Source organism: Natrix helvetica (assembly GCF_964273705.1).
Source record: "Natrix helvetica genome assembly, chromosome: W".
In the NCBI taxonomy this organism is placed as follows: domain Eukaryota; kingdom Metazoa; phylum Chordata; class Lepidosauria; order Squamata; family Natricidae; genus Natrix; species Natrix helvetica.
Genome location: NC_138555.1, coordinates 17840516 through 17854370, shown reverse-complemented (window position 1 = coordinate 17854370; position 13855 = coordinate 17840516). Strand labels below are relative to the sequence as shown.

At 47.9% G+C, this 13855-nt stretch overlaps 1 protein-coding gene across 1 annotated transcript; it reads left to right on the top strand.

Annotated features, from left to right (window-relative positions):
- Window positions 1-744: 744 nt before the first annotated feature.
- On the top strand, window positions 745-13583 carry LOC309400555 (CD2 antigen cytoplasmic tail-binding protein 2-like; the record flags this gene model as incomplete). Its single annotated transcript, XM_081969125.1, is given in 7 exon segments — window positions 745-763; window positions 5349-5420; window positions 5772-5929; window positions 11201-11440; window positions 11442-11712; window positions 12164-12282; window positions 13467-13583. Coding segments are annotated over 7 exon segments (996 nt in total).
- Between the last annotated feature and the right edge of the window lie 272 nt (window positions 13584-13855).

The following is a 13855-nucleotide window of genomic DNA, read 5'->3' as shown; positions in this document are numbered from 1 at the left end:
GAAAAAGGGACTGCCAATCGGCAAGAAGGAGATCAGCACTACCGCCGGGAGGAATAGACCCCAAGATGCCCCTAACATAGCGAGATTGCAAGCCATATTGTGTTACAGCTTCTTTAAGACCTTTCAAAAGTTTGAGGGACAGAGGAGCATATTGGGGAGGAACGGGGGGGGGCACCGGCAGGAGCGCCGGCGCCGGCGGCAGGACGCTGCCAAAAAACAGGAAAAGCAGAAATATCATCCAAAGAAAGAGATTCCGAAGGAACTTGTGAAAGGGCAGCCGCGACAAGGGGGGCGCGACGAGGGGTAGGGGGAGGAGAAGGCTGGGAAACAGGATGCGGTGCGGACGGAGGAGGGGAAGGATCAATATAAGGAGGCGGAGAGGATTGGGGGGGATCCTTAGAGGAAAAAGGAAAAGCCTCATCAGGGGTGGTGGAATTAGGATACAGTGTAGTAAGAGCGGCCATTATAGCACGCCATGTAATTAAAATATCCGGAGGGGCACGGGGATAATCATGAAGATACTTTCCGAGGCGTTCCCAAGACGAACGTCGGAGGGTGCCTTTTGCCGGATAAGTCGGGCACTGTTTTTCCAAATACTGAAAGAATTTTTTTAAGGAAGTTTTGGAAAGAGGGTAGATAGTTGTGCCGTTGATTTTCTGCAAGCAATTTGCCTTCTCCACCAAGGTAAAAAGCTCGTCCCTATGCACTGACGAAGCTTTTGAAAGTGAAGTCCCCATACTTACGATGATCAATCCTTTGCCAGGTGCGTAAGACGGGGGGGTGGAGGCGACGCAAACCTGGACAGGAATCACGTCGGGGTCACCAGTTGTGAGGTTTCACTGGTGCTCGGGGTCCTTACCATCTGCAAGGACCGGGGGGAGGCTTGCTTCTCCAGGGACCCTCGCGAGGGTGCGTGCGTAGCACGGGGGCACCTGACTCAAAAACAACTCGACACCATGAAGTTCTCGAGGTGGGGTGCACACAGATTGCTCCGTCTGACCCCTTTTATTGGAAGCTTAGACAAAGAAGTAACATTCTATTGGTCAGAGAGCCAAGCATAAGCATAGATAACTACTGCCACATATACAGAAACATGATACTGCACATAGCTTCTTCATGGTCACCTGATTTACAGGAAATCTTGTGAATATTCAGGAATGGGAAAGCGAAACTTATCTTGTACTTGGGCCTAGCTTCAATCCAGGCCAGTGATCGCTACATTTGCCCACACTTTCCTTTGGCCAAGCTGGACGGTGAAGTCACAGATTGCCAAAAACAACGTCACTTCCTGTGTGCCGAGTTGGGGGGGGTGAGAAATGTCGCTACCTATGGTGTCATATCCGGCTCCAATGGCAGCAGGAGTCTGATGTTGATTCCTGCGCAGCGTTGCTGGGAGGCTTCGGGTGCTGCTGTTGCAGCCGCCTAGGTACGATCCAGGTTGTTTGTCCGGGAATGGGACGGAGGGAAAGGTGCAAATCCGCCAATTCTAATTTAGGGTCTTGCAGGGGCCCCTTGAAGAGTCAGAGGAATGGGGGCTCCCGACGTTCCCAAATAAATGTCGAGGTCGCCTCCTAAGTTGACTTCAGATGTGGCTGCTTTGGTGCAGCCTTGATTAGATGCACGAGAAAAATCGTGGGGACCCCCCTTGGGCTCCGATATGTTTTATTGAGGCGGGGGGGGGGGGTGTCGATAGGCATTCCTTACATCCAATTCTCCAGTATGCCCAGTTGAGAAAGTGGTGGGTGGGCTTCTGTTGGAATTAATGGAGACTGTTTTGGAGTTCAGGAAGGGAAGGAGACTTACTTTAAGAGATGGCAACAAAAGCCCCGTTTTTTGGAAATAATGGTTTCTCATCTTTCTCCTTTGAAAGAAAGTGGAGAATTGTCCGCAAACCGGGTTTAGCCTGGTGCAGGTGCCAGTCAGAACCAGACATGAGAGGCAATTCAAGGAACTTTTCTTGAAGTACAGGTAGTCCTCAACTTACAGCCGTTCATTCAGTGACTGTTCAAAGTGAATGGCACTGAAAAAAGTGGCTTATGACCATTTTTCACAGTTACAACCTTTGCAGCATTCCCCATGATCATGTGATCAAAATTCAGATGCTTGGCAACTGGTTCTTACTTATGACCATTGCAGCATCCTGAGGTCATTTGATTACTTTTTGAGACCTTCTGACAAGCAAAGTCAATGGGGAAGCCATAGTCACTTACCAACCGGGTGACTCACTTATCAACTGCAGTGATTCACTTAACAACTGTGGCAAGAAATGTCATAAAATGAAGCAAAGCTCACTTAACTAATTCTCACTGAACAACAATACATTTTGCCCTCAATTGTGGTCATAAATTGAGGACTACCTGTACTTCAGCAAAAGGGTCTCGGCAGCTGAAGGAGCCAAGACCCCGAACTATATACAAATACAATTTTTATACAGTTATGATTAAAGAAGTTAACAACCTAAGAATCATTCATTGGTTGCTTGACACATGTTTCTTTTGATTGGATTCTTCTACTTTACCCTCCTTCATACATTGCATGTTTATGCTAATAAGTTTTCTTATCAAAAGGTGTGTGTGTTTTATTATTATAATAAGCTAGAGCAGTGGTTCTCAACCTTCCCAATGCCGCGACCCTTTAATACAGTTCCTCATGTTGTGGTGACCCCCAACCATAAAATTGGTGTCTCAGTTCCTAAGACCGTCGAAAATATGTGTTTTCCGATGGTCTTAGGCGACCCCTGTGAAAGAGTCGTTCGACCCCCAAAGGGGTCCCGACCCACAGGTTGAGAACCACTGAGCTAGTGGTTACCAAAGTTTATGTCTATGTGCCGTAGCTAACATCCTTCTAACTTGTAACTTTCTTGTTGCTAAGCAGTAGTTGTCCCACCATTCATTACTGGTCTCGTTACATTCGTTGCAGCTGCAATTTTCTGCTTCTACAATTCCTTTAACAAACTCTCACAATTCCAACTGGAGACCTTCAGAATGCAAGATGTTTCACTTCTCATCCATGAAGTTTCTTCAGCTGAGAGCTCAGCTCAGCGCTGAAGAAGCTGGTTGGATGAGAAGTGAAACGTCTTCAAAGAAAAACAAGAAAGTCCAGTTGCCTCTTGAAAAAGCACCTTAGGGACACACATCCTAAAGTTACCACATTTGAAAAACACTGGACTGTGAAGTCGAAGACTATAGCTATAGACTTAAACTCATGTAGTCCTCGACTTCCAACCATCAGTTTAATGAACCTGTGAAGTTACAACAGTTACTGTTACTACAAAATTTGGATGCCTGGCAACTGGTTCATGTTTATGATACCTACTTCTTGGTAAGCTAGAAAAAAGTGGGATAGATAGCATCACCATCAGATGGATTTGTAACTGGCTGACAAACCGTACTCAACGAGTAGTCCTTAATGGTACTACATCTACATGGAGGGAAGTAGCAGTGGGGTACCACAAGGTTCTGTCTTAGGCCCAGTACTCTTCAATGTCTTCATAAACAATTTAGATGAGGGAATAGAAGGGGAACTTATCAAATTTGCGGATGATATGAAGCTGGCAGGAATAGCCAATGCCCTAGATCAGGGATGTCAAACTGGATTTCTTTGAGGGCCGGATCAGCATTGTATTTCTCCTCAGGCTGGTGGGGGGAGCAGGGCGGGACGGCTGCCTCCTGCTGCTCCCTGTCAGTTAAAATGGGACACAGCCCCCCGCACCTTGTTTTCGCCCTCCATGGCTTCCAATAGCACTCTGACAACCAAAAACAGGGTGTGCGGGGGGCTCCCTGGCCTCTAGTAGCACTTTGCCGCACGGCCCATTTTTGGCTGGCAGAGTGCTGCTGGAGGTTGGTAAGCCAAAAATGGGTTGGGGGAGGGGGGCTGCATGCAGCTTGTTTTGGCAGGCGGAGGGACCGTGGGCCAGTCCTTTGATATTTCCAGGGCGGTCCTGCAGGCTGGATTTAAGCACCCTGCGGGCATTGAGTTTGACACCCCTGCCCTAGATGATAGGCTCAAGATCCAGATGGATCTTGACAGACTTGAACACTGGGTCCTATCTAACAAATGAAATTCAATGTAGAGAAAAGTAAAGTGTTACACTTAGGCAACTCCCCCCCCCCTCAAAAGTACACATATAGACTGGGTGAAACCAGGCTTAATAGCAGTAACTGTGAGAGGGATCTTAGAGTCTTAATGGACAACCAATTAAATATGAGTTAGCAGTGTGCAGCGGCAGTGGCAGCCAAAAAAGCCAATGCAATCCTAAATTGCATTAACAGAGGGCCACATGACCACAGAGGCGTCTTCAGACAGCGCTGGCTCTTTGGCTTTGATATGGAGATGAGCACCGACCCCTAGAGTCAGGAATGACTAGCACACATGTGCGAGGGGAACCTTTACCTTTACCTTATAAAGCCTTAGTAAGACCACACCTAGAATACTGCATCCAGTTTTGGTCACCACACTATAAAAAAGATGTTGAGACTCTAAAAAGAGTGCAGAGAAGAACAACCAAAATGGTTAGGGGACCAGATGCTAAAACATACGATGAACAGTTGCAGGAACTGGGTGTGGCTCGTCTACTGAAGACCATGACCAGGGGAGACATGATAGCAGTATTCCAATATTTGAGGGGCTGCCACAGAGATCAGGGGGTCAACCTATTTTCCAAAGCACCAGAAGGCCAGACAAGGAACAACATATTAGCAGCAAAATAAATAAGCAGCAATTTTCTGACAGTGAGAGCAATCAATCGATGGAACAGCTTGCCTTCAGAAGTTGTGGGAGCTTCATCACTGGAAGATTTCAAGAAGAGACTGGACTGCCATCTGTCAGAAATGGTGTAGAGTCTCCTGCTTGGGTGGGAGGGTTGGACTAGATGACTTACAAGGTCCCTGTTAATCTGAAATGATAGTTGCAATGTCCAGGGGTCATGTGATCATCTTTTGCCACCTTCTGACAAGCAATGTCAATGGGAAAGCCACATTCATTTAACAGCTGTGCTACTAAGTAAAAACTGCAGTGATTCACTTAACAACTGTGTCAAGAAAGGTCATAAAACTCACTTAACTGTCTCACTTATCAACAGAAATGTTGGGCTCAATTGTGGTTGTAAGTCAAGGACTGCCAATGAATGCCTCAAGTTACCAGGGAAAATAGAGAAAGTTACAGAGAGTAACTTGCTAATTTGAAGAGTTAACTAATTTACTAACTTGACAATGGGAGTGGGGTGGGGGGGTGGGGGGGTGGGGGGGTGGAGACACAGACAGGTAAACACCGTAGATTCTTCAAATGCTGAATTTCTAAATTCACTTCATCTCTTGAATAGCTGGTGGATCCTGCTATTGGATGGCCAGGCAGCTGCTTTAAGGGCAAGCATTTATTGGAGGGTAGTAAATATGACATCCTTGCATCAGTTGATGTGGAAGGTAGGAGGGAGCTGTATTATAGATTTCAGTAATCAGAACTTCTGCATTGTTTCTTCTCTCAGTTTAAAAAAAAGTCAGTAATCCCCAAGATTGTGAACTTTTTTAGTGATGACAGTTAACACACTTTGAATTCTGTGGTGACCCACACATAATCTTCAAATCTCGATAAATGAAATGTTTTAAGACTTTATAATTCAAGTAGAATGATAATTTTGGAGCAGAAGGTTTCATATTTGCACTTTCTACTCCAATAATTTACAGTTTGTTAACAGTGTTAAAAATTAAGATTAAATAATATTTTTATTTGTGTCAGGTCAATCAGAAATTAATCTCCTTACTTTATCTTTTTAGGGCAGGAATCTGCCACTATTGACTATGAAGATGATATCTGGATCACCCCTTTCAATTTGCAAGAGGAGATGGAAGAAGGTCATTTTGATTCAGAAGGCAACTATTTCTTGAAAAAAGAGGCAGTGATTCGGGACAATTGGTTGGACAACATAGATTGGGTAAGTCTTTTTGAGTAGACTTGAAGGGAAGACAACCAGTGCAAAATATATATTTTCACTCATAAGATTTATGAAATTTTAGTTTAGAAAGAAGGCAAATAAGAGATGGATACATTGTTCATTCATTTTTGTTTATCTAGTTTGATATTCCTCCAACTCCTAAAGTCTCACAGCTGCTATGGAAAAAGTGTGCATATACATTATTTGAAGTAAATGTAGGGCAGTTTCAGGACTGTAAAATGAAATACCATGGACAATGTTAGATATTTGCATAAACTGCAGTAGTCTTCACTCAGGTCCGCCGTTTAGGCGGGAACAAAGGGCTACTCTGATTGGTCGGGAGGTCTGCCAGCTCCCCATAAAAGGGGAGCTGCACGACCCCGTATTCAGCTGGATCGGATCTACTTGACTTGAATAAAGAGCTGTTGTCACGTTCATCTGGAGTCTGTCCTCTCCTTGCCCGAATCTAACACTGGCGACAAAGGTGGGATTGAGTGGCAGATAGGACGAAGAACCACAAACAGACATTCCAGCAAGTGATCCAGCCCGGGGAATTGGCGGGAACTCTGGCAGCCATTTCAGCGTGGCAAATTCAAATTGCAGGACAAGATGGCTATGCATGCTCCGCCAACCCCGTACGACCCAGTGGCCAAACATTGGGAATCCTATATGCTGAGGTTCGAATGCTTCCTAGAGGCAAACGATCTCATGGGAGTACCGGACTCCCGGAAAAAGAACATGTTCCTGGGTTACTGCGGACGGGAGGTTTTCGAGACAGCCAGAGATTTATCGGAACCAACCCCCATCCAGTCAGTAACATGGACAGCTCTACAACAGACGCTGCAGACACACTACGCACCCAAGCCTTCCCGCCATGTTCGCTGCCACGAATTCTACATGAGGAATCAGAAGGCGGACGAAACCATCAACCAATACGTCGCAGCCCTTCGGAAGGCGGCAACGTATTGCGAATTCAGAAATCTGGACGAGCACATCCTGGATCGCCTCATATGCGGAGTGCGGGACATTCCCCTGCAGAAACGTTTGTTGGCAAGATCCAACTTAACGTTGCAGATCGCACTCGATGAGGCAAGAGCATCGGAATCAGCAGACAGATCAACGGAGACGTTACAACGCCAGCACAACACACCCCAATCCGGTACTAGACAGACCAGTGTACATCACGAGGCCACCGACCAAGAGACCGAGGACAGCGAGAGCGAAGACAGCCACCGCATGCGCAGCAGATGCACAAAACCGGCGCGGAAATTCAAATCCCGTTTGCCGCCCTGCGCGAGTTGCGGAGGAAACCACCCCCGGTCTACCTGTAGATTCCGGGACGCTGTTTGCCAGTGCTGTGACAAAATGGGGCACATTGCAAAGGTGTGCCGGAGCGAAGTTCCTGCCACAACATGGAAACCTCCATCTTACCGCCAACAGAAGCCCACCCCAGGGGCTTGGCGGAAAAACAAAGGGCGCCCAGAAAGAGAACCAAGGGAGTCAGCCGAGAGAGAGTATTCCCAGAGAGAACCACTGAGAACCTATCTCACAACGATAGGACAGGTCCGCACCAAGCGGCCCAAAAAGCTGAAACTCACTGTCCTCCTTGAGGACGCTCCATGCGAGCTAGAAGTCGACACAGGTTCATCACTGACAATCATCTCGTGGTCGACCATGAAAAAGGCGATCCCCAGTCTCAAGAAGCGCCAGCTGCGTAAGCCAGACATCTTGCTACCCGACTACCAGGGGAACAGGCTCCCCATCGTGGGTCAAGGCACATTCCGGGTCCAGTTCAAGAACATCACAGCCCAACTGCCCGTAACCGTGGCCAGCGCACCACTGCAAAGCCTCCTGGGACTGGACTGGTTCGAAGCCCTGGGTCTGGAAGTCACGGGCATCAACGTCGTTGAAAACAGCAGCGCCGAGGAAATCTTTAAGGAGTTCGAGGACGTGTTCAGCCCCGGCCTTGGTAAGTACGTGGGGACGCCAATCTCTTTTAATTTGGACCCCAACGTGTCGCCTATCAGACTTAAACCCAGGAGAGTGCCTTTTGCTCTCCGACCTAAAATAGATAAGGAAATCGACAAGCTGGTTGACCAAGGAATCCTAGAACCAGTCGACCATGCTCGTTGGGAAACCCAATAGTGACCCCGGTAAAGCCAGACGGGTCAGTCCGCATCTGCGCGGACTATAAATGTACAATTAATGTCGCACTACAACAGAGCGTGTACCCTGTGCCCATAGTACAACATTTATTACACTCACTGGGGCCAGGAAAATTTTTTGCAAAGTTAGATATGGCACAGGCTTACCAGCAGTTGCCTGTAGATGGCGCCACGGCGGAGGCCCAGACTATAGTGACGCATAGGGGTGCATTCAAATGCAACCGCCTACAATTCGGTGTGAGTATTGCCCCTGGACTGTTCCAGAGCGTCATGGAACGGCTTTTGCAGGGAATACCAGGAGTCGTCCCCTATTTCGACGACATCTTAGTATCTGCTGCAAATGAGGCGCAACTTTTAAAACGTGTTAGGACCGTTTTGGCCAGAATTCGTGAAAAGGGCCTCCGTCTAAAAAAGGAGAAATGCCAAATTAATGTGCCCAGCATAGAATTCCTGGGCTACATGATCGATGGCTCGGGAATACACCCGACATCCAAAAAAATTAAAGCAATTCAGGACGCCCCCACACCTCGAAATCAGACCGAGTTGCAGGCCTTCCTCGGAATTCTTAACTTCTACAGCGTCTTTCTTAGACAGAAAGCTACCGTTGCTGAACCCTTACACCGACTTCTAGCGAAGAACGCCAAATGGACCTGGGGACAACCCGAGGCGGCCGCTTTCGCCGCAGTCAAGCGCCTGCTCACGACCGATTCTCTACTAGTCCAGTACAGCCAAACCCTACCTCTGGTCTTAACATGCGACGCTTCACCCTTCGGCATCAGTGCAGTGCTCAGCCACAGAATGCCGAACGGCACCGAAGCTCCCATCGCATTCTACTCATGTACCTTGTCTTCGGCGGAATGGAACTATAGCCAATTGGACAGAGAGGCATTGGCTGCTGTAGCGGGAGTCAAGCGTTTCCATGAGTACCTCTACGGCCGCGATTTCGAGCTCGTGACAGACCACAAGCCGTTGCTGGGTCTGTTGGCGGGAAACCGACCCACACCGGTATCTCTCTCTCCGCGCATCACCAGGTGGACTGTTTTCCTGGCTGCATACTCCTATAAACTGGTACACCGACCGGGCTCCACATTGGGGCACGCGGACGCATTAAGCCGTTGCCCATTGCCGAATCTGTTGGCCGACCCCACTCCGGAGACACCGGTCCTTTTGATTGACTGTTTGAACACAGGACCGGTCTCCTCTGCTGATGTTTCCCGATTTTCAGCGAAGGACGTCGTGATCAAACAAGTACTAACATGGGTATGGAGGGGGTGGCCCAAAGGACCTTTGGGACCCGAGTTTAAACAGTTTTGGTCTAAGCGCGATGAACTGTCGGTATTGAGAGGTTGTTTATTGTGGGGGGATCGAGTGGTTGTACCGAACAAACTACGGAAAAATGTGTTAGATGCATTACATGTGGGGCACCCGGGTATCGTAAGGATGAAAGCATTGGCGAGGAGCTACGTCTGGTGGCCTCACATGGATAGGGAAATAGAAGAATGGGTGGCCACGTGTAATCCTTGTCAGGAATCCAGACCAGATCCCCCAGAGGCGGCCGCTAAGGAGTGGGAGCGGCCGCAGGCACCCTGGTCGACGGTGCACATAGATTTTGCAGGACCCGTTCAGGGCCAAACGTTCTTAATAGTTGTGGACGCATATTCGAAATGGCTAGAGGTAGTCCTGATGACCTCTACCACGGCAGAGGTGGTCATCAGGGTACTACGGAGACTTTTCTCCACTCACGGCCTGCCCGACGTTCTGGTCTCCGACAACGGGCCCCAATTCACGGCCATGCAGTTCGATACCTACTTAGCCAGCCAGGGAATTCGGCATGCCCTGGTCGCGCCATTCCATCCGGCATCCAATGGTCAGGCGGAAAGAATGGTGCGATCTGCAAAAGAGGCCCTCGCTAGGATGGGCCCAGGTGATTGGCAAACACGGGTTGATCACTACCTATTGATCCAACACATTACGCCTAGCGCCACCACGGGAAGGAGCCCCGCCGAGCTTCTCATGGGTCGCCAGTTGAGGTCCCACCTAGACCGGCTACACCCAAACTACTCTGCCACGTCGCCCCCAGACTCCACAAGCAAGATTCGGAACTTTAGCATAGGTATACGCCCACAACTATGCAGGGGGAACTCTATGGATTCCTGCCAAGGTAATAGGCATCACCGGACCTCGCTCTTATCTGTTAGAGTTGGAGGACGGTAGGAATTGGAGGAGGCACATTGACCAACTCCGGGGTTGCCTAACCCATTCCAATCTTAGGTCACCAAACGAAGAGCTAACACCTACTGAGGTGTTGCCGGCACAGAAGGAGCAAGCCTTCACACCCCTCGCAGATGACTTCAATTCATCAGAGCCGGAAAACGTACCCGAGGTCGATGTAAGTGCGGAGCACACCCCGAACGAACGGGCACAACGGACTCCAACCAGAGCGGCGGAACAAAAAGTCTCCTCTGACCAAGTACAGGAACCGGCTCAGCCCGAATTACGCAGGTCTACCAGAATGAAGCAAAAACCCGCATACTTACAGGTTTACGTAACGAACTGGAATGCTCCTACTAAGAGGGGAGGGGTGTTAGATATTTGCATAAACTGCTGTAGTCTTCACTCAGGTCCGCCGTTTAGGCGGGAACAAAGGGCTACTCTGATTGGTCGGGAGGTCTGCCAGCTCCCCATAAAAGGGGAGCTGCACGACCCCGTATTCAGCTGGATCGGATTTACTTGACTTGAATAAAGAGCTGTTGTCACGTTCGTCTGGAGTCTGTCCTCTCCTTGCACGAATCTAACAGACAAGCCATAGATTTCTCCACCATCCACTCCATAATGTTCACCAGTTTAAACCAGTGTTTCTCAACCTTGGCAACTTTAAGATGTGTGGACTTCAATTCCCAGAATTCCCCAGCTTCCTCTACATAGTACCACTCCACCAATAAAATTGAGACCAATATTGACAGATGGAAAGTGTGCTTGCAAAAAATGGAAATGATTGCAAGGATACATCAGCCATTTGTGTTCTTGTTCCAGACCTAAAATCCATTTTAATCCATAATATACCACTTTTCCTTTATCTAATCTATCCTTTTCTGTTTTTTACCAGGTCAAGATAAAGGAACAGCCTCCTGGTCAGAAGAAATCACTTGATTCTGCAGATAACGAAGAAGATGAAGATGATGAAGATCTTGAGGTGGGCCAGACACCTCTGGAGAAGAAGGACCTTCTGGAAAGGATGGTAGGCTTAATGTTACCTGGTGAGACAGTAGCTAGAGCCATTCAAAGGTTTGGAGGCAAGGGTGGCTCAAGAAGTAGTGGACGCCGGCGGAGGCCCTGGACCCACCTCAAAAGTAGATGAAGTTGATCCAGCTGAAGAAGATGATCCCCAGAAGCCAGGGTCACCTGAGCAGAAGGAGCAGCTGGAACAGCTGTCAGGGCTGGCTGACCAAATGGTAGCACAAGGCGTCTATGAGATCTATCAGGAAACCCGAGAGAAGCTGGCTGTGAGACTCTGGGTGTTACAGCACCCTCCTGTGGTACCTTCCACTGCTGAACCAGAACTCGATACGTTTGCTGAGGAGATCGATGAAGCCAAACTAGGAAAGAAGACATCAGCAGGTGAGCATCCTTGGGGAACTGAGGGCTACAGTGTTCCAGGAGGAGCCAGGTTGAAAACACACAATTGAGACGGTTTACTGAATTTTATTATAGCATTTGAGGGATCACTTGTTGGGTTGTTTTTCACTATGTCAGGGTTCAAGGGGAAAATTCCTCTCAAACTTGCAAAGTTGTGTGTCAAGAGCTTATTTGGGGAAGCATTGAAATATACAACCCCTCATCTAACACGCTCAACAATCCTTAACTCAATATTTCTTAACCTTGGGGACTTTAAGAAGTGTGGATTTCAATTCCCAGAAGATTCTGGGAGTTGAACTCCACACATCTTAAAAGTTCTCAATGTTGAGAAACACTGCCTTAACTGTATGATGTTCTATTGGGGGGTAGGTGTCTTTTATTAGGGAATTTAGCAAAAATTCTTCTGACATATGTGCTTATTCTCCAAAAACAGGAAGTCAGGCACGTGGGGACAGTGACAACAAAACGCACTCTGAGGTGATGTGGGAATATAAATGGGAAAACACAAACGCATCTGAACTTTACGGACCCTTCAGCAGCTCTCAGATGCAGGTAAGAGACCAAAAGAGGACAGATGTGTTGTGACCCACCAGCAGAGCTGGTGGCAGACTCAGGCAGTGAGGAGGTTGGGGAGCAACATGGGCCAGTCCTGGAGTCTGGGGAAGGCTCTGATGAGGGCTCTGTGTCGGAGGCAGAGAGGGGGCCAGGGCCATCCGACAGTTATCAGCTACCTTCGGAGTCGGAGATAAGTGGGGCAGAAGAACAGCCGTAGCCTGTTCCCGATGTGCGCATGTGCTGCCCTGTCAGGAGAAGGGAACAATTAAGGAACAGGGGTCGACTCGGGAGTAAAGGCACAAGTGGATGCTGAATGGCCCCTCCCATAGGGAATAAATAGGAGCAAAAGGGGAGTGGTGTTTGCAGGAGACAATTAGTTCGTTTATTAGTGTGAAGATTTGCTTATCTGAGTCTGTGCCAGATATTTAACAAAATAATAGCTATTTGACTTTCCCAATCTGGGGGGTGGGGGGTGGGGGCAAACTGACAGCCAGCTGTTCTCACAAACAACTAGTCCAATTACATCCTGTATGGAGTCTGAGATAAAGGCTAAAATGGCTAAGAACAACAAGCTAATTCAGAGTACGGAGAGTTTACCATGGGAAAATACAACAGAGGTTATGGCAAAGCAATGCCTTCTCACAGCGCAAACTGTGGTTTCAATATTTCAACAACTAATAGCCATTCAACATGATTTAGAGACATTGAGAAAAGATATGGCTGTTTTTCTTCAAGCACAAAATCGGACTTCATGCACCCCCACTAAAGTTCTTACAGCAGACTCAGTTAAATCCCATACTCAGGATAAGGAAGAGGAAAAAGAGCCAAGAGCCAGGGAAACAGTTAAAGAACCTGCTAAAAAGTGGCAGTCCACTCAGAAAAACAGTCCCTCTCCAGACAAGGCAACAAGAGGGGGATATATTAATAGAGAATTTTCACTGGAAGCCAGTACAGCATCTCCCCTCCAATTACAACAATCACATTGCTCACTACAAACACAACAGCTTGTTCTTAGAATCCATATGAACAGACTTAATTACAGACGCTAGAATACCAAGAGTGCTATACTAAATTCCCTAAGCCAGCTTCTTCACTGCCACTGGGGGCAGATTGATCTCCATGCTGTGGAGTGGCTTCCTGAGGCCCCATATTGGAAGCGGATTCTCCTGTCTTTCAAACAGCCCAACATACCACAGATGCTATTTAAGATGAAGGCACATTTAGCCTCCTTTCAGATCTTTCCCATCAGTGTCTTCTGTGAACTGGTTACACCTTTAATTGTTGGTGTTGTGTACTGAGCCGATCCACCAGTAGGTGGCGCGCGTAGACCTTCCTTTTATTGGTTCCCCGACTGTCGGTGTTTGTATAAATTGCTGTCAGCCGGGGATTGTGTATCTTGGCTTAGTCAGTTACTGTTGTTTTTAAATAAAGATTAACGTCTAGCAGCCGTCTTTTACTCCTTGCCTTGGAACACAAAACTGGCGACAAAGGTGAGCGAACCTGAACCTCACACCATAAGAACTATGGCTAATACAGCTTTCTTCGCTTCATTCCGCATTGAGGCCGAATC